The sequence below is a fragment of the Saimiri boliviensis genome, chromosome 11 (genome assembly GCF_048565385.1).
Source record: "Saimiri boliviensis isolate mSaiBol1 chromosome 11, mSaiBol1.pri, whole genome shotgun sequence".
Classification (NCBI taxonomy): Eukaryota; Metazoa; Chordata; class Mammalia; order Primates; family Cebidae; genus Saimiri; species Saimiri boliviensis.
In genome coordinates, this window is record NC_133459.1 from 83,159,874 (window position 1) to 83,184,148 (window position 24,275).

Here is a 24,275-nt window from a genome sequence, read left to right on the forward strand (position 1 = left end):
CAAGGGGAAAATCTGCCTGGAAGAGAAAACCAATCCATAAAAAAGAAAATAATCAGAGCTAAGTGTGTAGGATGGTAAGATGACTTCTTTTGACGTTTGGACCCAGGACCCAGTCATGCCTTGACTTCCCTGTATATTAGCCAATAAACTGCCCTTCATGCTGACACTATTTTGAGTTTTTGTCACTTGCAAATGAAGAATGATTGGTTACTAATCATCCTTCACTACATCTACCTGAAAATAAACAACACATTTCAATGCAATAGAATAAGGCTTAGTCCAGTTCATGTTGTTATAACAGAATACCTAACATTGGGCAATTTGTTTTTTAAAAGTGTTTTATTTGGCTCATGATTCTGTCAGCTGGAAGATTCAAGATTGGGCAGCTGTTATCTGGCGAGGACCTCATGTTGCTTCTACTCTTGGCACAAAGTGAAAGGGGAGTAGGCATATGCAAAGAGATCACATAGGAAGAGAGGAGGCAAAAACGAGAAAATCAAGGAAGCCAGACTCTTCAATAACCTGCTCTTGTGGGAACTAATCCATTCCCACGACAGCAAGAATGAGAACTCACTCACCCCAGTAGGAGGGCATTAATTTATTCATGTGGGATCTATCTGCCCCCATGACCTAAACACCTTCCATTAGGCTCTACTTCAGCACTAGCACATGGGAATCTAATTTCAACATGAGTTTTGGTAGGAACAAACTACATCCAAATTGTAACAGTGTATGATTAAATAAAAATAGACCAGCATCTTTATGTAAAATTTAGTAACATGAAATCAGGTATAACACAAAGTATATGTCAAACTAATTAAACAGAAATGTATAAAGAAAATCGTTGGCATTATAGTTATGTGATTAATATTTTATTGTATGTCATGAAACCTGAATCCCACTACTTGCTACATGAAAACAAACTGGCTCAACTACAGTTTGGAATACTAAATGTCTATCTTCAATAACTCTTTTCAATTTTTTTTTTTTAGAGACAGGGTCTCACTCTGTCACCCAGGCAGTGCCCAGGAGTGCAGCGGAATGACCTCAGCTAACTGCAACCTCTGCCACCTGGGTTCAAGTGATTCTCGTACCTCAGCTCCCTGAGTAGCTGAAATTACATGTGCCTGCCGCACACCTGGCTAATTTTTGTATTTTTAGTAGAGACGGAGTTTTGCCATGTTGGCCAGGCTGGTCTCAAAAATCCCTCGACTTCCCAAAATTCTGGGATTACAGGTGTGAGCCACTGTGCCTGGCTAATTCACATTTGTGATAGGCACAGGTACAGGTGTTATTTACTATAATTTACTACTATTAATCCCATATGTATAATTAGCAATTACGAAAGGCCTATCTTCTCTTTGAAATCATTGTTTAAAAAAATAAAGAAAACCAAGTGGAGCTTTTCTCCTTTTAAGATGTGATTCATGAACAAAATGCAGGATGCTGAACTTAACAGGGCCAAGGAGTTTGTTTACTCATCAGAATTTGTCAATAATCTAACATGGAGACGGCCTCCAAAAAGAAACTGGGTCTTAATGCTACAAACATCTAGGGCTTTCAGCTTATTCCAGTTCCATACCCTCCAAGCCATTGGTAATTCACTAAAACACATGTGTATTGTAAATCTTATGGGAATAAATGTGCATATTAATCAAATAAGTTGATAGTTAAATTTAGGGGAATTCTGAGTTACATTCTTTCCTAAGAAAGCCTATAATTGAAAATTCTAATAGAATTTTATTTTCTAGAAAATAAAGATGGCAAAGATGCATTAGATGATGTAGATTTCTTTTTTCCTCCTGGGCAGTGGAAAGTACAGGATAGTTTGTTTTTTTGTCCAGTTTTCAACTTAAATTCAGAAGGGACGGAACTCAATACTTTTCTTGGAAATGAGACTACATCATAACAGATTTCACTGTCAGGAAATTCCTATCCACCCTGATATTCAGATCACATGTTCTTTTTGTATACTTTATCCCGCTTTTCCTAATAACAATTCTATGACATGTTTCACTCAATTCATCTATTTCTTGCTGATTTCAAGAAGGCACATTTCACTTTAGATTATAAATGAATTCCTTGAAATCTCATTTAATTGTCTCTCCAGTAATATTGTGAAAAACATAATTCTACACATATTCTTTATCATATATTATGAGAAGATTCCTGAAATTGCTTTAGAGATTATATATATGCATATTTCTCAAATTTCAAGGCCTCACTTTCTATGAATCACATTTCCACTACTACTTTTATACCAAGGGTCTTTCTGGCATTACTGTTTTTCGATTCTCTTCTCCAATTTCTACCCCAAGTTATACTTGTGTTCTACAAATTTATCTTATGCTAATCTTCTCATTATCTTTTCATATCTCAAAGTCTCCTTAACTAACATCTCTATAGTTTCTTTTTGGTAAAAAAATTATTCCAACTGTAAACTAAAAATGAATTTCATTAATGTCCAATTTTATCATTGCTTTTTAACCATTAAGTATACACATATAATACAGATGTAACAATCTTTTACTCTCTTATACTCATATTGCACTTTCATTGTGGCATAAACTCCAATAAAATTAATTATTTTTCAGTATGTGAGATCAAACTGTATACAGAGCTGCCATAATGTATAAATTAAGCTGTGTATATACATTAATATGTACATATACATTCCAATAACATGTTGATTTCCTAGTTTTCTTTTTAAAAGTTATTGCTAGACATATCAAAATACAGTATAAAACTGGCCATCACAACACCCTTCTGCAGTAATGATGAGAGTGGACTGGGAATGTGACGAAAGGCACAGAATTTATAAGACTTGAACAAGTAGATGAATGGCTCAAACAATGTGGAGCCACTGATTTTCTGAAGTGAATATAAGAAACAGTAGTTGATAGTATTTATTCAGGCTTTTAGTCCAGACATTGTACTAGGAGTTTCTCAAGTAGAAAAGCTGTCTCACAAGGGTAAGTTACATATGAACTCTAAAGATAAGAAAGGGCAACTGATGGATGACTAGTTCTTCTCCTGTGGCTAGACAGTGAGTTGTAGAGCCTTTCTGTTTAATGAGGTTCTACTAAAGAGAATGCCAACTCTGGTTGACACAAGTGATCCTTGGGTTTGGTCATGCATCAAATTAACAAATAAAGTTTTCAAGTCCAGGTATAGTGGCTGATACCTGTAATCTCAGTGCTTTGGAGGCTGAGGTGGGAGGATTGCTTGAGGCCAGGAATTTGAGACCAGCCTGGGCAACAGAGCAAAACCTGTCTCTACCAAAAAAAAAAAAAAAAATTAGCTGAGTGTGGTGGTAGAAGCCTGTTGGGAGGATCATTTGAGCCCAGGAGTTTGAGGAAGCTATGCTCATACCACTTGCACTCCAAGACCCCACCTAAAAAAAAAAAAAAAAAAAAAAAAAAAAGAATGAAAGAAAGAAAAAAGAAAAAAAATAAAAACACCTTTCAGTTTATGGAATTAAGGTTATTAAAAGCCAGGGCCTAGTAAGTACTACACTAATCAAGTGCAAAGGTGAGTTTTTAATATGAATAAAGGGGTCTTACAAGTTAATTAATTCAAGAGGCTATAAAACACATTTTTTAAAAAAAGTTTAGATTGTTTTTCATACAAACAAGAAATTCCAATCACCCACTGACAATACCCCAATCATCCAACAGCCCATCAATGCAGAGTCTGCTGCAATTCTCTGGAAATTTTCATATTCTTCCAGAAAAAGTGCTCAATTTTCATTGCCAAGGTTCTTGGTAGATTCACTTTTCACTAGGAAAAAATAAGTAAACATACAGTCAAGTGTTTATACTGTTTCTGTTTAGCTTGCTCTGTCTCTTGTCTCTCCCTCCTTCTGATGCACAGCAACAGCACTACTCACAGGGACACACAAACCACATTATGTCCCAGGCAGCTAGGATATACAGTTCTGGCCACAATAAATAGAGAAATGATGTCTGAAAGTGGCAATTATATTTTGTGAGGTAACATCCTTCCTGACTCTGTGGAAGAGTTGGGAATGGTCACTTCACAATGTGGTTATGATCCATATTCATGCCATTGAATAGATCATTATCCAGGCTGGCCATTTGTGGTTGGAATAAATTTTTCCATGACTTTTTTTAAAACTTAAATTGAATGTCAGTATATGTTGAGTCAATGTGTAGTGACAGAAGACTAGCTAATCGCCATCTCCTTCCTTTCACAGGAAAGAAGACTCAGAGTAGAAATGGAGCTTCTTTGACACCCCTGTCTTGCTTAGAGCAAGCAAGACTAACTATGACTCACTAAACTGAGTTCCTGGGGGACAGAAACTAGACATTTCTTCTCTGTATCTATCCTCACAATGTAGAGTATGTTTGCTGAATCAAGGTAAATGCGAGTCATTCTGTCTTTTAGTGTTTTTTCCCTAAGTCTCCAAAATGAGAACCAGAGTAAGTGTTCTATTTCATCATATTGTGATGCTAAAAGGAAATGATAGGTAGTAACTCTTTAAAAATTGTCATGGTAAAATATAGGTTATTTTGAGGCTTATGGCTGTTGTCTCTATTGAGTAGGTAAGAAAAATAAAACTCAGAGAGGCAAAGTAAACGCTCAAGGACCCACAGGTTATAAAAGCTGATGCTAGAAGCATATACCTGGAACTCTGCCTCATATTCCAACTGATAAGTTCCCTGGGGTTTGCTGTTGTATCTAGACTTCAGACTGTACCAGCAACCACAATAGTGTTTACTGAGTACTTTTCATGAGTAGTAAGGCGCTGAAATAAGTTCCATCCAAGATATCATCCCAATCTTTGTGAAAATTTATTAACACTAGCAGTCCATCCAGTTCCTCCATGATATTATAAGTTTTTTCCTCCTCTGGCTGTCTCTGTACTTTAGGCAAACTCTATTATAGCATCTATTGCATAGTAAGTTTTACATGTGTGTTCCAGTGCCTAAAATCCTTCCCTCTCTCCCTACAAAAGGAAAAGAAAGAAAAGAGAGGTAAGGAATAATGAGGAAAGGTGAGCAAGGGAGAATGAATGAAAGATTTACTGGCCCAGTAAGAGACTGATACATGAGTAGCTGCTGTGCCAGGTATTGTCACCAATCAAGTAAATCAATTTTGGGTTGGATTCCTTCTCTAAAGGCTGAGGCATTGCCTAATTTTGAGTTATATTAGAACATTGAAAAGTTTATTTTGCTGACAATTATAAATTAATGGGAATTTGTAGCAGTATGGAGGGCACTTTCCCCTTTCTTTGCCTATAGAAGGTGCCCAGTTTTCTTCTTTGAATTAGGGATCCATTCTTTTTTCGTTAGATTGAAATGCAGCATGCTTTTATCAATCATTTAAATCTGCTAGTCTAACTTTGGCTTATAACAGCCTGTGAAGCAAGTTACACCATTCTGAGTGAGCACTTCCTACTGGATTGATGTAAGGTAGGTAATCAGAACTCAGCATATCCAATCTAGTGGACTATCTTAACTGCTCATCCTTTTCCAGTTAACCTTTTCCATTCCTAAAAAAGCAACAAACAAACAAAATTTTGGCTACTGTTGATTAATATAGGCAGAGTTAAAAAAAATTATGGCAATCTACAATCATAACAAATACTGTAACAACCATCAGGTGTTGGAATTACTGAATCCCAGCCCAGAAACATATTTACCCCCAAATTAGGAAAGAGACAAGTTGTACTATGAACTTAGGATCAAAACCCAACTTTTTTACCTCCAGAGAGAGAAGAAATTTCAAGACTTTCCAAAGAAAATGCCCTCTTCTTACATAATCCCCTTCCCTCATCAAGGGATCACCCTGCAGAATATCTGATGCTGTGAGAATGTATAAAGAAACAGATACCTTAAAGTACTTACAGAAAGAAATGCACATATAGGAAGACCTGGGCATTACTTTTAAGGTATTTGTACTTATGATGTGACAAAACTGGTATGGTTTTAAAATCCTGTCAGATCCTTTTGGTTTTTTGCTAACACAGTTCTAAATAATCCTCTGTACTAAAAGCATGAGTCCTCTGTGTTCTGTAAATAAGTCAGACATCATATACCAACCAGAAAAATAGCAAATTTTATTCAATAAGGCTCCCAGTACACTAGTAGTCTTTTCTTATTGCTTCATTACAGGAAGCCTTCCTTAAATGTACACTTCTAAACAAAGTGAAAGGAGAGATGTCTGTGCTGTTTATTTACACAGATGATGTTTGCCCTAGCCACTACTTATACCACTAAACAACTTTTCCTGAAACCAGCATTTGAGAGAGCACTGTGTGAATTTATTAAGAAAAAAGAAAAGTAATACAAAGCTTAAACAAAGTGAAACTGGCCATTTAAAACTAAAATTCCTAATTTATTTTGAGAAGATTATATAGAATATTCTCAAATTGTGAAAAATATTAATGTCATGAATAAAAATGTGATTTGGAGGTCCATAATTTATTATTAGAAACACCATGTTTGCCAACTAAAATCTACTTTCAAGTTGTAGCACTGATAAAATTTTGACCACTTTGAAAAACATTTTTTTCTATTAAGTTTTGCATAGAAAAAACACTATGCACAACAGATAAAACATTACAACATAGGTTACTGCATCTTACAGCCTAATGGTGGTATAACAATAAAACTTAAACCACACATTTCAAATACTACTTAAAGAATAGAGTTTATCAACAGGTGACAACCTGAGAGAGAGAGAGAGTAAAAAAAGAATAGAGTTCAAGACAAAGATTCTATGTTCCTCTGGAGTTTGTTACAACAAAACTGGGCCTGTATCTATAATTCCTGTAGTTGAAAGTGCTATGTAATAGTTTTGGGTTAAGGTGAGTAATTTTCTTCACTTTTTAAAGGTAGTCACTAAATTTTACTCATCCTCTAAAATCTTGAATTCAGAAATACAATTAGTTTAGTCAAAAGTTACAACTATAGTTAAATAATTTTATGTATTAAACTTTTATGTACATTTTTTTCAGTTCTAGTACTTCCCTGTATCACAAAATCAGAGAAACAAAAGCAGAGAAAATAAAACCAGTGGTTTTAGAAAAGGAGAGAAAGGGTAAAGGCAATGATATTAGCTTAGTCTAAATGCTGCCAAATTTTTTTAAATATAATGTTCCTTGCAACATTATCTCTTTCTAAAAGGTAGAATACTAGCTTTTTTAAAAAAACCATTCAACATTTTTATTGTCAACTAAAAATGTTTTGTAATCCCTCATTTTAGAAATGTCTAAAGTCTTAACTATGGAGTAAATTTATGTATTCATGGACAGTTACTTAAAGACTATTAGCTTAAAAAGAGACAAAAATACACAGAACTCCAGGCCAAAAAAAATCCTTTGTCATTCAATTTGATTAATTCACTTAAAATTGGTTTTAAAAGATTATATGCTCGTAAAAACAGAAAAAGAGCAGCATCTCAATTTTAGTTCTTCATATTCACTGTAGCTATAGAGTAGATCTTGTAAGTGTGTAAATATAGTGGGAAAACATGTATAAAGAAATAAGGGTGGACACATTTTGCTTTGGTTTCCGTAAAGCTATTCTAAGCGTTACAGGAACAAATTTACACTTACCTTGGTGAAGAACTTTCATGTCATTATTGGATCCTTTCAATACCACATGTAATGTTGGATACTCAATGATCACTTTGTTCCGCAAATTGTCTAGGAGACTTTTATAAGGATCTAGTTCATAATATCTTATTAATAAAAAACAAAAACAAAAAAATAGGAAATACTCTTAACATTCAAAATTACTAATAAATACATGAGTCCTTTACATTAAAATTTTTTAAGAGGTGATGACAATTCAGTAGTTATTTCCTTATAGTGTAAGTTTAATACCTTCTAAGAAAGGCAGGTACAAGAGCTATTATTATAGAGGTTCTAAAACTAAATTTTAAAAAATCAAATATTCTGACATTAGGAAAGCTCTAGAACAAGCTACCAATTTCCATACCAAGTAAAAAATAAAGACTTTAATATAATATTTACCTTGTTATTTTTCTTGAATAAATGGATGACTAGCTAACAATTCAAATTCCTCAAATATATTTATTTTGAGTCTTAAAGACAACCAATCATCTTATAATAATTTCCAGTAACATGGCAATAAAATAACTGATTATGAAATTGGCTTTTGTAAAAAGTCAATTATTCTAACTAGTTTCCAGAAATTTATATTGCCATATAAAATTTAAGAAACACAGTTTATCATGACATAGCTGCCAAATGTGTCACAGGTAATTATAATATTCATTAAAGTATGAAATTCTCAAATCATTATTAAAAAAAAACAAGTTTGAGGTGACTGAATATGCATCTCCAGAACATTCATTCTTGCTTGCTTTCTGGGGTGGGAGTAAAAGGGGTAGAATTCTAGCTAGCTCACTAGCAGGTACATATGAGAATATGTTGGCATAATGTCATTTCATGCCAAAGAAGAAAAAGCTAAGAACATGTCCATCAGTGTAGTGCGGAAGTTCCCTCCAGCATTTTTATTCATCTCTACCAATGACAGATGATATTCACATGTAAAATACATAACACATGAGATATCCAGACTAACAGCTATAACTCCATCCTTTTATCTCCTGCTCAAAAAAAGGACACTGGAACACAACTGATCAAGAGTGAGGCTATCATTGGGATGCATTTAAATTTGCTGTAATTGTAAGAGTGAATCATTAACAAACTTTGGTATTTCTTAATTAGTAATAAATTATCTGCACCATCATAGCTGTCTAAAACATGCAGGACACTTATTAAGAAATCTGATGTAGGGATTTCTTCATGTTCTGAGTTTGTCTCATGCAATCGTTTTCAAATCAGGAAAAATAAAAGTGCTTAACAAAATGCAAAGCCAAGCTTAATAACATGAAAGAACAACTGTAAAACCAAAACTTCACTTATGCTTCCCTGATCACATGTCCCAGCCTGGAATTATTCATTTTAGAATTGGAGAATATTCTTTATGTTGAAAAATACTTGAAATGCAAAATACTGTTTTTCTAAACCATCCACCTTAGTGCCCACAGATCATAGAATTCATACATTCTTCTCCCTGGGTGTAATGTAATACAGATGTGCTTACAATACTTTAAAAGTGTTTCCAGCATTTAAGGATTAAATGCTTCACATCTTTTAAACATTATGTTTCTTTGAAATAAGCAATATTTTTTAAAAAAAGTTAGTAGTAATTATATAAAAAAGAAAACTGAGATTATATCAGATACCTAAGTATAGGATTAACTTACAAAGTAAAATATAAAATGGGAATAACTAAATTTTTCTTGGGAGGAAACAAGACCTAGACTCTCAAACAAGAACTTTTCAAGTCATATCCTACAAACACTTGGAATAATTTATTTTCTGTGCATTTCAACTAAATCATAAGGCTTCTATTCAAAGGCATTTTTCAAATAAGGGATTTTTTTTTTTTTACTTTTTTCAGTTTTGGATAAATAATTTTCAGTGTACACTTATTGTTTTAGGTGTCTTATTTCTTTTTGTAATATTAAATTTTAATGGGGTTTCTCTAGATTTCCAAAGCTGAAACCAAGAAGCAACGAAAAGAGATCTTCAAAAGCCACATAGGAATCAGAGCCTAAAATTACTGCTGATATAAAATATGTTCCTAGCAGAGGAATGTTGAGAGATGCATAAAAATTACTATGCAACAAGTTATACATGCTTTGGATCCTAAAACTATAATGATTATACTTGTTTACTTAAAAAAAACTTGGTTCCTGTTTTACATGCTAAGCAGGCACTGTGCAAAGCACTAAGGATGCAAAGATTTGTAAGAGACTCGTCAACTAATAAATTATTTTAAAAATATTTTATGCAATGAAAATCTGGTATGTTGTGCGGTTTTGATTAGAATCAGTGGATTTTAGTGTTTAGCCTAAAATGTTGCAAACTTCTAGTCAGCAATATGCTATAGAGTGTCAGTAAGCTTTTGGGTCACAGCTTTCTAGCCTGTTAAATGAAGCAGTCAGATTTCACTAAATAATCTTTTAGCTGAAATTCTGAATTTCTTAGATTTTTTTACTACCAGTGGTTACTGTTAGTCTACCATTAATATTTATCAGTAAATTAAAAGTAATTTTTAAACTGTTCATAAAGAAAGCTTATCAGACACATATGGTGTTAACATTTTATGGACTTAGAATTTAGTTACACGAAGCAGCAACTTTTAGTGGTTGTTTGGGTTTGCAGTTTAACTCTGAGTTAAAGTCCTGGCTCTGTCATTCACTGGTCTGTGATCCTGAACTAGTTACTTAACTTATTTAATCCTCAGTTTCCATGCTTGAAAATGGGGATAATCACAGTATCGCTTCAGAGAGTTACTGTGAGGGCTAAATGATAAAACATAGAAACTGCTCACTCATTTATTTAAGCCCTAAGCACATGTGTTTTATATTTTTATTTACCAAAAATAACAGCACTTTCCTATAGAAACTTTAGTTTAGGACAAAGCCATTGAATTTCATTAGCAGTGAACATACTGCCTTTATATGCATTTTGCATTTTAAATGCAGCCTTACAACTTTCAGTATGACCTTTCAACTCATTATTTTATTGTCACATTTACTTCCAAGAAGATAAAAGTACTTTGAATGTTTTTGCTTCCATTATCTTGAGGCAAGTTTTCAGAGCCCAGCTTTGCACTGCCTAAAACATTTAGGTTTAGCTCCTTTGCAAGCCATTAAGCTACTGAATCCTAAGGGACAGCTTTATCTTTTTGAAATTTTCACCAACTCTGGTATTTCCATTAGTATAATGGCTCTGCTACTATAAGACAAACTACTTAGGTTTGGAGGAATTAAGATACTAACATTTGTCTTTTCTCTTGCCCTCTGGGACCCTTCTTAGACATTTCCTCTTGTTATTTCACTTGCTCACCCTCACAGGATCACTGGCTGACCCTGCTCTGGGCAGCCTCATGGGGGCATTATGAGGGCAGAATGGCTCAGTGAGCTAAACAGGTGTTACAGTTACATTATATAAATAAAAGTTACCGTGATAATCAAGGGTGTGCTTTTAATCTTGACTCTGTCACTAACTTTCAAAGAAACTGGGCAAGTTCTTGAACTTCTTTCTCTGTACTTTATTAGCAAGTTAGCGTGCTAAAAAAAAAAAAAACAAAAACAAAAAACTCCTCATAACTCAAAAAGACAAGTTTTTAAAGAAAGGAAGTCACAAACCACTTTAAGTCCCATCTGATCACTGACACTTCATGGATCATCTCCCCTTCCATCTCCTAAAAAATACCAAAACTAAGTTTGAATTTCTCCAAATTTAACCATCTAGTGGCAGTCCCTAGGCCACAGTATTTTTCCACTAAAGTAAGATCACTGAATTAAGGTGATCACCAACATCCCTTTAGCTCTAAATTTCTACTATTTTTGATACTTATCTGCTAAAGGTAACACTTAACCTGTATTTTTGCATAGTTTGTATTTATTTCTCAATCTAGGTTAAAAGTTCAACTAAATGATTCAAAGAAAGTTTTAATTCTTTTAGTTAAATTTTAAAAAGGTATTATTTAAAATTTCTCCAAATAATACTTCTGTGTAACAATTTTTGGAACTCATAATGTTCAAGTCACATAGAAAAAGATTTTGTCAAAGCTGATCTTTTTCTCACCCCATCTCTTAGTTTTCATATTTTAAAAATCACAGTAGTTAAATTAGTGGTTCGCTGCACCTTGTTTTGGAATTTTTATGTATCCATGTAAATGAGGATGCTCCACACTCATGGCTCATGTATAGTCCTCATTTACATGAAGCATAGATCATGAGTTGTGTAGTACATACATATACCTTAATTCAGAAAGTTCACCAGTTCAGAACTGCACTCGGTAAATTATCCTATTCTAACCACGATATTTAAACTATGGATGTGGTAAAATAAAATGGCCAACTATATATTTTAAAACCTGTTTTAAAGAGGGGCTTACAAGGCTCTGACTTGTTCTAGATGTTATTTCTTTGAAATCTTTTCTGATTTTCGCTGGTAAATTGTTTACTTTTAAATCCATAAGGCTTGAGTTCCAGTCTTATCACTGGTCCTCATGAGCTATGATTCCACAAGACTTAGTTTTTCCCATCAATATAATGGTAAGAAAGATACCAACTCATGGACTTTTTAAGGACTATAATATAACAGGTAAAAATGTTTCCAAAGTGTAACTTGCTAAGCTAGCATCAGTCATAAGATTTTATACTCCAAAAGTAACTTGGCACCCCTAGCAAGGAAATGACATACTTATTAACAATTATATTTATGATTTATGACAGAGACAGAGACTAGTTAGTAGAAAAAGCATGAACTGAACTCTGTTAACAAACAGGCCCGAGTCCAAATCCCAGCCTTATAAACTGTACAAACCTAGTGTCTTTGGGTGAGTCAATATTTCAGAGCCTGACTCCTAATCAGGTAAAGTAGAGAAGACGCAGTACATGCTTTATTAGAATTAATGCATGCTAAAACGTTGTAAGCATTAGCCTGGCATTTACTCCTCAATTGATTCCTCAAATATTTACTCAGACTTAGTGTCTACTATGCACAGGTAGTCTGCTAGGTAACGGAAGTTCATAGAAATAAACCTGACACATTATGGGGGGAGGCAGACAAATAAACAACTATTGCATTTCACTGGCACAAAAAACACTGGCTAGCAATGGTTTTTTCCTTTCTATATTTCACTGGCTAGTAATGGTTTTTTCCTTTCTGTATTTAGTACTCCTTTCAAGATCTCTTGGAAGGCAGGTCTGGTGGTAACAAACTCCCTCAACATTTGCTTACCTGAAAAGGAACTTATTATTCCTTTGTTTAAGAAACTTAGTTTAGCTGGAAATGAAATTCTTGGTTGAAGATTTTTTTTCTTTAACAATGTTGAATATAGATCCCCAAACTCTCTGGCTTGTCAAGGATTTCTGCTTGAGGGGTCTGCTGTCAGCCTGATGGAGTTCCCTCTGCAGGTGACCTGCCCCTTCTCTCTGGCTGCTTTTCATTTCATTCTTTCATTTAGACCCTGGAAAATCTGATGATTATGTGTCTTAAGGATGACCTTGTGAAGAATATTTCAGGGGTTCTCTGTATTTCCTGAATTTGACTGTTGGCTTCTCTAGTAAGGATGGGGAACTTTTAATAGATGATATCTTAACATACGCTTTCCAAGTTGTTTGCTTTCTCCCGTCCCTTTCAGTGATCCCAATGATTCATAGATTTGGCCTCTTTACATAATCCCATATTTCTCAGAGGTTTTGTTCATTCCTTTTCATTCATTTTTATTTACTTCTGTCTGCTTTATTTCAGATAACTCGTCCTCAATTTCTGAGATTCTTTCCTCAGCTTGGTCTACTCTAATGTTAATACTCGTGATTGCACTGTGAAATTCCTCAAGTGTATTTTTCAGCTCCATCAGATCCGTTAGGTTCTTTTTTTTTTTTTTTTTTGAGACGGAGTTTCGCTCTTGTTACCCAGGCTGGAGTGCAATGGCACGATCTCGGCTCACCGCAACCTCCGCCTCCTGGGTTCAGGCAATTCTCCTGCCTCAGCCTCCGGAGTAGCTGGGATTACAGGCACGTGCCACCATGCTCAGCTAATTTTTTGCACCTTAGTAGAGATGGGGTTTCACCATGTTGACCAGGATGGTCTTGATCTCTTGACCTCGTGATCCACACGCCTCAGCCTCCCAAAGTGCTGGGATTACAGGCTTGAGCCACCGCACCCGGCCGGTTCATTTTTATAATCGCTATTTTGTCTGTCAGCTCCTGTACTGTTTTATAGTGATTCTCAGTTTCCTTGGATTGGGGTTTGCTATTGTCCTAAATCCCGATGCATTATCCTTAGCAAACTAACACAGAACAGAAAACCAAATGCCACATGTTCTCATTTATAAGTGGGAGCTAAATGATGAGAACTCACAGACACAAAGAACTAGGAAATAGGTGAAGGTGGAGGGTGGAAGGAGGGAAGGGAGCAGAAAGAATAACTACTGGGTACTACGCTTAGTACCTGGGTGACAATCTGTACCACAAACCCTGTGACATGAGTTTACCTACATAACAAACCTGTACACATATCACTGAACCTAAAAGTTAAAAAAACCCAAGAGCTAAGTAGATCCCCAGTAAATATTCTCTCTTGTTCTTTTATTGTTTTGTTTTGTTTTTATTTTTTGTTTTTTTTTTGGGACGGAGTCTTGCTCTGTCACCCACCCTGAAGTGCAGTGGTGCGATCTCAGCTCACTGCAACCTCCACCTCCCAGGTTCAAGCAATTCTCCTGCCTCAGTCTCCCAAGTAGCTGGGACTATAGGCATGTGACACCACACCTGGCTAATGTTTGTATTTTTAGTAGAGACAGGCCTCACTATGTTGGCCAGGCTGGTCTTGAACTCCTGACCTCAGGTGATCTGCCTGCCTCGGCCTCCCAAGTTGTTCAGTACCGACTTCAAATATTCTTTGTTCTTGCAGGCTGCACAGGCCCTTCACTATCTAGGCACTTCAGTTCCTAACCCTAGCTAACCCCTCTCCTTAATTGTTTTTTTGCCCCGACTTTATTGAGGTATAATTGACAAATAGGAATTATATATATTTAAAGTATATAATTTTATTTTTATTTTGTAGAGACAGGGTCTCCCTATGTTGCCCAGGCTGGTCTCAAACTCCTGGGCTCAAATGATCCTCCTACCTCAGTTTCCCAAAGTGTTGAGATTACAGGTGTGAGCGACTGTGCTGGCCTCAACTTGATATTCTGATGTATTGTATACATTGTGAAATGATATCATAATCAAGTTAATTAACATATCCATCACCTTACACACTTAGCATTTTTTTCTTTTTTCTTATAATAAGAACACTTAAAATGTACCCTCTTAGCAAATTTCAAGTATACAATACAGTATTGTTAATTACTTGTTTCTTAAAATCCTTTCTCCTCCATGCACTTTTTTCTCCTCTAATTAAGGTAGGGATTTTAAATCTTAATCTTTAGTCTCAATTTTGCTAACAAAACATACATTTCCTCTGAAGCTAAAAGTGAATGCAAGTGTCTCATCAGTACAGACTCTTATATCTTTGATCTTTATTAGGATGTATTAACTTGCAAAATGTGATTAGGTTCCTCAGGGAAACTTTTGCTTAAAGGTTAAATAGTCCATGAATTAACTACATTATAGAAGGGTATTATTTTAGAGTTGGCAGGAACTTACAAGTCAGTCTTTTTTGTCTTCCAGTTAAGTATACTGAAGCCCTGGGAAGTTAAGTATCTTACTCAGGGTCACTCAAGGCAATGTAGAGTTGGGACTGTAAAGTCAATTTTGGCTATTTCTTTCACTCAACTGTTTGCTTGTTCCTCACTCAACAAATATTTCCTGAGAGCCTACTATGTTCTAGACACTGTTCTTGGCACTGGGAATACAATGTTGTACTATAAGGTATTTACTAGTGGTGAAAGGACAAAGACTTTCTAAGAAGCAAGTGTATGTGGTATGTGTAAGGTAATGATAAGAAGGGAGAGCTAGGCCTATAGTACTGGGTAGAGAGTGGATATGTTTAAAGTACTGAACAGAGAATGGATATAGGAATACACATAGAATTCACAGTTGTAGTACCTAAAATTTAAATTGGCCACAAAATATTCTATAACTAGGATGGGTAAATTTAGCAGATTAACATTAAGTTAAAATATCACTTGTTTTTAGAGAAAATTCACATTTTATATTTCACATAATTCCCTTAACCAAGAATCAAAATAGTATATATTTGAAGTGAGATCATCACTATAGAAATCGTAGGCTTGCAATCTGCTAAGAATTTGACCATCTCATCACTTTGGATCACTTCAAATACAGCCTCTCAAACTAAAGCTCTCAGGTTCAAAGCTACTGAGAACTCAATAGTTGAGTTTTTATCTGTCCAGTAAACACTCACCCAACTGTGCCAAGTAGCTGAGCTTCAGCTTTCTTAGAGCTAAGTTTACAATTCTTATCATAAAACTGCTTTAACAAGAATACCACATATGAAGCCCATTCCATCACTGGAAGAGTATAATCTTTGAGATAATAAATAAAGTTGAGTAAACCATTCTACACAGTCCCTTTTGGTGTGGACATTCTTCAGGTTGACTCTAACAATTTGTAATCCTTAAATGATGCTTCCTTTGTTCTATAATAGAATACAGAATTATTGTAATCCTTAAATAATGCTTCCTTTGTTCTTTGTTTTATCCTCCTTTTCTGTTTTAGAATCCATATCCAAAACGTTGTCAAAGGATAATGCCATTCAGAACACATATTCATCTTGACAATGATTACTTTGAAAAATAAACAACAATCCCAAAAAGGTACAACAAAGAACTGCAGTTGGGTTTCACATAATTTGAAAACATGCATTACGATTATGGTGCTGAAAGGCATGTACTATATTACAAAGAACATACTGAGGCTCTGAGTGCAGGCGGACCTAGGTTTAGACCTAGGTTCCACCATTTAGTGGTTACACAGCTGTAGACAGGGCTATCCATCTAATTATAATATACTTACAATGTATAATATAATTACATTATGTATAAAGTGCTTGCCAGAGTACCTAAATAGTAGTAAGGCACTCAATAAAAGGTTGTCATTCATACTTACTATATTCTATAAAGATAACTATTAACCCCCAGATTTAATCTTGATTTTAAATCACTCTTGCTAGAAACAATTTTTGTGTATGTTTGGGAAAATTTACTCAGGGTCTTCACATTTTTTTGCTTACATATAACCTAAAATAACTGTGAAAAACTGTACATTTAAAAATTAACACCCTACAAATTTAAGTAGATGCAAAGAACACAATTTATGATGCACTGAATACTGAGTTTCGCTTGAACTTACATATATAAGCTCTTCTTTCTAAGTTAGAACTCTTACTTGTTCTCTCACCTTGTTTTCCATTCCAATTCTCCTGTGATTCTTGTGCCTCAGCCTTCCAAGCAGCTGGGATTACAGACACACAATACCACACCTGGCTAATTTTTGTATGTAGACAGACAGGGTTCTGCCATATTGGTCAAGCCGGTCTTGAACTCCTGGCCTCAAGTGATCTGCCAGCCTCAGTCACCTGAAGTGCTGGGATTACAGGTGTGAGCCACCACACATGGCCATTATTCATATATTTTTCTAAAATTGATGATATTGGTGTTAGATTAGCATGGTATTTACAGTCTAGTGAATTTACTCAAGGGTGGTATGTTTCATTTTAAATCATAAGTATTCACAGTGCACCATAAATTATGCTCTTTGCAACTACTTAAACTTGTAGGATGTCAATATCACAAGTAGTATGTTTGTACTTGACCTTCTGTCCAATAAAAATGTGTATGTAAAATTTAATTTCATTACCTATGACCTTTATGTTTTAAATAATAAAATTTCTTCTGAACTGAATAATTTTAACTATTATTAACAACAAATTGATCAAAATAACACAAATGCATTACGAGCAAAGGAAGGTTTTTTTTTTGGAAGAACTATCTCTTAACATGATGGATGAGCACAAAGGGGATAGGAAAAAGCATCTTCTATTAAAGGTATGGTTGTTTACCAATGATTCTTAGATTAAATGATTTCCCCCATTTATCAACTAGGGATCCATGAACAGAATCAAATTTCAAAAGGAAAACGAGAGGAAATTTACATAATCCTATCTAGAGAGCAAGCTCCTATTCTTCACTAATTCTTCATCACAGTTATTTTCAGGGCATCTTAGGCAGAAATGGTCTCTGGCTATTTACATAAGAAAAGACATCTGAAAATAGTTAACACTGTTTTTAGAAATTTTGGAATTCCTTCAGTGTTCCCCAGTATATATTTAATTCTGTACTAGTCTCAAATTAATTTTTAGGTTCTAACTTTTAATGGACATTTAATAAATTTCCTATTTAGAATATCTTCAAAGCATATTTTTCAATTATTCACCATAAGTCTAAAACAAAGTCATCTAGTTTTCCATTTCTAGTTCAATTAGGCAAAGTGCACAGACTAATATCTTTAAGGAGGTAAAAATGTGATTCCAAAAAAAAACAAAAACAAAAACAAATCCATTCTACTATCAGTTGACATATTTCTTTATATAATTTCAACAACTCGACTGAACAAATATCTAACAAAAACTTACTATATCAAACACATGTTAGATACTGTATGGGAACCAAAAATGTCCTCAAAGAGTTTACCAGTGTTTCTCAAAGTGTCGTCCCAGGAAAAACTTATATCAGGGTCACCCTTGGGAGGCAGAGATTACAAAAAAATGGAGGTTTCTGGGTCCTATGTAAGATTTACTAAACCAGAACCCTAAGAGTAGTTTGGAAATAACATTTTCAACAACTGCCCTAAATGATTATGGTGGATACTGAAATCTGAGAAGAAAAGAAATACAGATAACATGTTCCACTGGGGAGAGGTTTATAGAAAGGAAGAATAACTGGCCAGTAATGAAAGGGGTCTTTGCTTGCTAGTGAGCGGGTAGAAGCCAAAAGCGGCCATGTTGGCCTCACCTGAGGCCTTTACACAGGTAAAACCAATTTCTCAAAAAGGGGATAGGAAAAAGCATCTTACCTTTCCATTTCACTGAAAATGATTTTAAAATATTTTATATTGAAGAGCCATAAAGATCCAAAGAAAGTAAAATAACCTTAGTTTTTAAAATTTAAAAACATCCTCTCAAGCATGGAAATAAAATCATCCAAGAGAAATAGCTCATACTTTTGGTGGTTGCTTTTCAAACAAAAAGCATTCCAAAATTATTAACTAAAACCAGGACAGGAGGAAACGACTAACAGACTCTGTGAAAGTACAACAGGATAATATGCTCATGAACAGCAAATTTTTTTGTGATATCTATGAAATAAAAGTTTAGATAATACTTTAAACTGGGTTTGGGTTTAAATCTAAATTCTTGGCTTTATGTGAAAAATTCTGGAAACATAATGGTTTGTCCTTCCATCAAGAAATAATCGATTAAGTCTGGACTGTCTATGCAAAGAAGCCCATGCCCTCCACTGGGCACATTTTATGCCTTGTATTTTAAGTATCTATCTATTGCAGTATTTATCACATATCAGTCTTCCCACCTAGACTGTGAGCTCTTCGAGGGCTAGTCTTTTAGATGTCTATATATCCCTAGGGATTAGTATTGTGCTGGCACATGGAAGGGGCTCAATGAAAATTAACTGAATAAATGAAAAATACAGACTTGATCAATCTTTACTGATACTTTAGGTCAAGTTCATATATTAAAAAGCCTGACCTCTGTCTGAGCAGGTACTACAACTTTCTGAAGCAATTTTTAAATTATTCTGGGCTCTTCTCTCTTTCTCTCTCATTTCACATGTTCAGAACTGAAGCCCTGAGGATTTACATGATATACAGTTACAAATAACCAATAAAAAACCCTTTAAAGCAGGGATCAGCAAACTACAGCCAGGAGGCCAAATTTAGCCCACTATCTGTTTTTGTAAATAAAGTTTTACTGGACCATAGTCCATTCTAGTCATGTCCATTTAGTTACGTGGTCTATAGCTGCTTATGTGCTACAATGGTAGAATTGACTAATTGCGACTAAATGGCCCACAAAGCCAGAAAATGTTTACTATCTGGCTATTTATAGGAAAAGCTGTCCAAGCCCTGCTTAAGGGTATTAACGTGACATCAATACCTAGCACTCAGCAGGCATATATATTTTTAATGAATTTGCACATTACTTATTAAAAAATTAAGACTGAACATTTACTGTGGAAAAGTCACTGACACAACTCTGTAGGAAATAAAAAGATGAAGATGCGTACAGCAACCACTGTCTTCAAAAGGGAGTTAATCATCATATGGTTTAAGCTTTATTGGGAAAAAATAAGTCAAATTTATAGGAACCTATGAGAAATGCAAAACACTTTTAAGGTTCTAAAGATAAGGAAATTACATCCATTGTGGGAGAAGGAAATGAACTCTGCTATAGACACTGGTAAATAATTACCTAAAAGGAATAGAGAAGAAAGGATAGATGGAAGACTCATTGGAGATGTCAATTATGCAAGGTAGAGGTCAAGAAGTAGTCGGAAGATGGTGGGCTACAAGGTCTTATACCTTGGCTTAATAGAACAACAGTGCCAGTAACAGAAAATGAGTGTCATCATTTGTGACTGTTTACTAGATGCCAGGAACGGTCAGTCTGTTTAATCTGAAACACACACACCAGGAAGAAATATATGCAGTGTAATGAAATCTAGACATTTTGAGCTTAAGATTTAATGAGATGTATAAATGAAGATAGCTGGAAAACAAGATTTATAGCTTGGGAGAAAGGTTAAAACTGTATCTTGATTTGAGGGTAATTTCTACAGAAATAAGTCAACAACATCTTAAGTTCCTGAGATCTCATATTCTTTCAGTATCCAATTATGTCAAAAGAAATATTAACAAACATGACTGGTCATCTGCTCCCTTGTGTTTAGTGGTGAGTGGCCTGTTGGGAATGTATAGCTAATATTACATTTAAAGTATATCCCAGAAATATAAGAAATTTTATGGCTGATAACATGCCTGGAGTCTCAGCTACTCAGCAGGCTGAAGCAGGAAGAGTCCTTGAGCTCAGGAGTTCAAGGCTGCCATAAGGCTTTGTTTGTGTGCTACTGCACTCCCACTCTATCATCCTGGGCAACAGAGTAAGACCCTGTCTCTTAAAAAAAAAAAAAAAAAAATATATATATATATATATATATATATATATATTTATATTTATATATATTATATCTTAAGTATATATATATATTTAAGAAATTTGGTTAAAAGTAGCTGTTGAATAAACAAAAAGAAATTTAATATATGATACAGTTAACTATTACCAGACATGTGGGACCTAAACACCTCTTATGTTCATTGAATCATTTCAGCATGATATTGACCTGAATGTTTTAGCTGAAACTCAAAATACTTGAATAATACACAGGAGTGATTTTCTGGGTGTCAGGCACTGTGTTAAGTAGCTGACATGTATTAACTCAAATTAATCTTTACAACCATGCAATATCATTCCTGTTCTGATTTCCACTTTCAGATGGGAAAACAGGCCTAGTAACTTTCCAAGGTCTGCATCAAATTAAAAACAAAATTGACTTTATAACAAATCTCTGATGTACATTTTTGCATAAAACCAAAAAGCTTGTTCTGGAAGTTCTCATGATTTAGGTTAGGTTTAAGAAGCAGTGACAATAAATTTATCATTTATTATAATAAATGTACTATTTGTAATGGTGAAACTTTTCTAAAAAGTCTAGTCTAGAACTTCATAAAGTAAAGTAAGGTCTACTCCACAGATTATGTATTCTGGAAGGATAATACTACTATTTTTTACTAGCATACAATTTCACCCTGAAGATATCCTAATAATTTGTAGAGTAAGGTTATTCTTTTTGAAAGCAGTGTTCCCAAACATGATGCCACCTTTACGTGAAACTCAATGTCCTCTTAGCTTCTCAGACCTTACCTCCATCTCTTTGTACAAAGCAATCATGCCAGAAACCATAGTCACCTTTGATTTCTATTTTTTGCTCCTTATTGCCAACTTGATCACCAAGTTTTACTTTTTTTTTTTTTTTCTAGCTTTTTACACTTTTCTACTGCCAATGAGACAAGATCCAAATAGTGTTAGTATTGGGTCCTGAACTGACTCTTCAACCTTATCTTTTTAAAAAAAGTTTTAAAAATACTGCTCTACATATGTCTATATACTCTAACCTCCTCAAATCACTTACTTGCCTTGTTTATGACATATCATGCCCTTATACTTCTTGAGGCGCTCCCCTAACCATGGGCCCTTCACCTTTAAAACAGATTAAACATCACTTTTGCAACAAGGCCTTTTGATGACATGAGGCTACCTGCTACCTTCCACATTGCTTTTAAGACTTAGATACAGGTTTCTTATGAGATATACAGTGTGTCTGTTTTTTCTACTACAACAGAACTATACTTTATCCGTTCTTATATAACCCCCAATTTTTATTTATATACCTAGATTAAATTTATTTTTTAAAATAAATTTGGAAAGAATCATACTACAACTGCTTAAATCACAAAAAACCACCATGGTTTACAAGTATCAAAGTAGTAAAGTAAATGAAAAAAAAAACAAAAACAAAAACAAAAACAAAAACGTTTCTAAACATCTTTCTGGTAAATAATTCCATAAAGTAAAAGTAAAATCTAAGCTTAAAATTTAATAGATTTGGAAAACTCCTCTTGAATAGACAAGAGTCAAAGTCGGGTGTTTTATAGATTCTCTAGTCAGTAATAACTTAAGTGGGCAGTAATACAACAGTTGCTCTCTGATAGTGCCTCACAGCAACGTAGGCTTTTCTAGTTCAAAACCACTCATTTACTTTCTGAGAATAGAAAGTTAGTAAGAAATAACGTGGCAAAGGGCAAGCGTGGCTTTACTAACACAAGCGTCTTAGATGAACAATATTCTCCACAGGGGCAGGAACACTTTTTTTTACTGCCATAACCTCAACGTCTAGAACAGTATCTGGACCTTAGGCTACAAACTGTTTGCTAAATGTAAGTAAATTTATTTAAAAAGGTGTAATAGCTTTTCTAAGAGATAAATTCAGGCCTTATGTATTCTGATCATACAAATTCTATGATCACAATTTAAAAATAAGCCATGTATGCCAAAGCTAAAATCTGGGAAAAATTTAATCTAGCTGAGCAGGTATATCTATGTCATGAGATAGTTGCTAACTATATACCTTCCAAGAATGGAAAATAAAACCAATAAAAACTGGCAACATCAAGTATTTGCTAAAAAGACTTTACTCTGAAGTTACTGTAATGCTGTAAAATGTAGAATCAAACAGCCACAAAGAAACTACACATTTCTGTCTTCTAAGCACTTTTCAGGAATAATAAAATTTTTCTATTTAGAACACTTATCTTAAATTAGAGCTTAACATTTATAACCAATAATAATTTTCCTTAGGTGTTCTCTGAATGTATTTTCTTTTAATGATATAACTGTAATTATGTATACAACCAAATGTAAATGCTCATCTTAGTCTATTCATGAGTATATTACACAGAGAACATTATGGTTTAAAAATCTGATAAAAATATAAAAATCTATGCCTAAATATATCTCTATACTATTTAGCTTCATTACTTATGATTTCAAAATACTTATAAAATGGTGAGGTTCTTTAGCAATTAGCATAACTATGCTTTGAGGCTGACCTAATAATCAGAAACATAAAAATCTATTTTATGCCAATTTAGGTACACCTTCAAGATGAAAGTTACATCAACAGAAATTTCTGACATTATTACTGGTGTCAAATGATCCTGTCACTACTCAAGGTTAAAAAGGATGGCAATTTTTAAAAAAATTTATTTTATTGCATTTTATGTTTTGCGGTACATGTGGAGAACATGCAAGATTGTTGCATAGGTACACATGTGGCAGTGTGATTTGCTGCCTTTTTCCCCCATCACCTATATCTGGCATTTCTCCCCACGCTATCTCTCCCCAACTCCCCACCCTTGCTGTCCCTCTCCTATTTCCCCACAACAGACCCCAGTGTGTAGTGCTCCCCTCCCTGGGTCCATGTGTTCTCACTGTTCAATACCTGCCTATGAGTGAGAACATGCGGTGTTTGATTTTCTGCTCTTGTGTCAGTTTGCTGAGAGTGATGGTTTCCAGATTCATCCATGTCCCTACAAAGGACACGAACTCATCGTTTTTTATGGCTGAATAGTATTCCATGGTGTAGATGTGCCATATTTTCCCTGTCCATTCTATCATCGATGGACATTTGGGTTGGTTCCAGGTCTTTGCTATTGTAAACAGTGCTGCAATGAACATTCGTGTGCACGTGTCCTTATAGAAGAATGATTTATAATCCTTTGGATATATACCCAGTAATGGGATTGCTGAGTCAAATGGAATTTCTATTTCTAGGTCCTTGAGGAATCGCCACAGTCTTCCACAATGGTTGAACTAATTTACAGTCCCACCAACAGTGTAAAACTGTCCCTATTTCTCCACATCCTCTCCAGCATCTGTTGTCCCTGGATTTTTTAATGATCACCATTCTAACTGGCATGAGATGGCATCTCAATGTAGTTTTGATTTACATTTCTCTAACGACCGGTGATGATGAGCATTTTTTCATGTTTGTTGGCCTCATGTATATCTTCTTTTGTAAAGTATCTGTTCATAT

General features: G+C 34.6%; 1 protein-coding gene across 5 annotated transcripts in view; it reads right to left on the bottom strand.

Moving 5' to 3' along the window:
* ZNHIT6 (zinc finger HIT-type containing 6) overlaps positions 1-24,275 on the bottom strand; it is a 120,092-nt gene that overhangs the window by 54,159 nt on the left and 41,658 nt on the right. For 3 of the 5 annotated variants that reach the window (XM_074381115.1, XM_074381113.1, XM_074381112.1), the window contains exon 9: positions 7,583-7,707. In XM_074381115.1, coding sequence (XP_074237216.1) covers positions 7,583-7,707 — 125 coding nt within the window. Of the gene's footprint in view, positions 1-162; positions 7,708-24,275 lie in introns of those variants that run through there. The other 2 variants (XM_003921351.4, XM_074381111.1) reach the window with 2 other exon arrangements.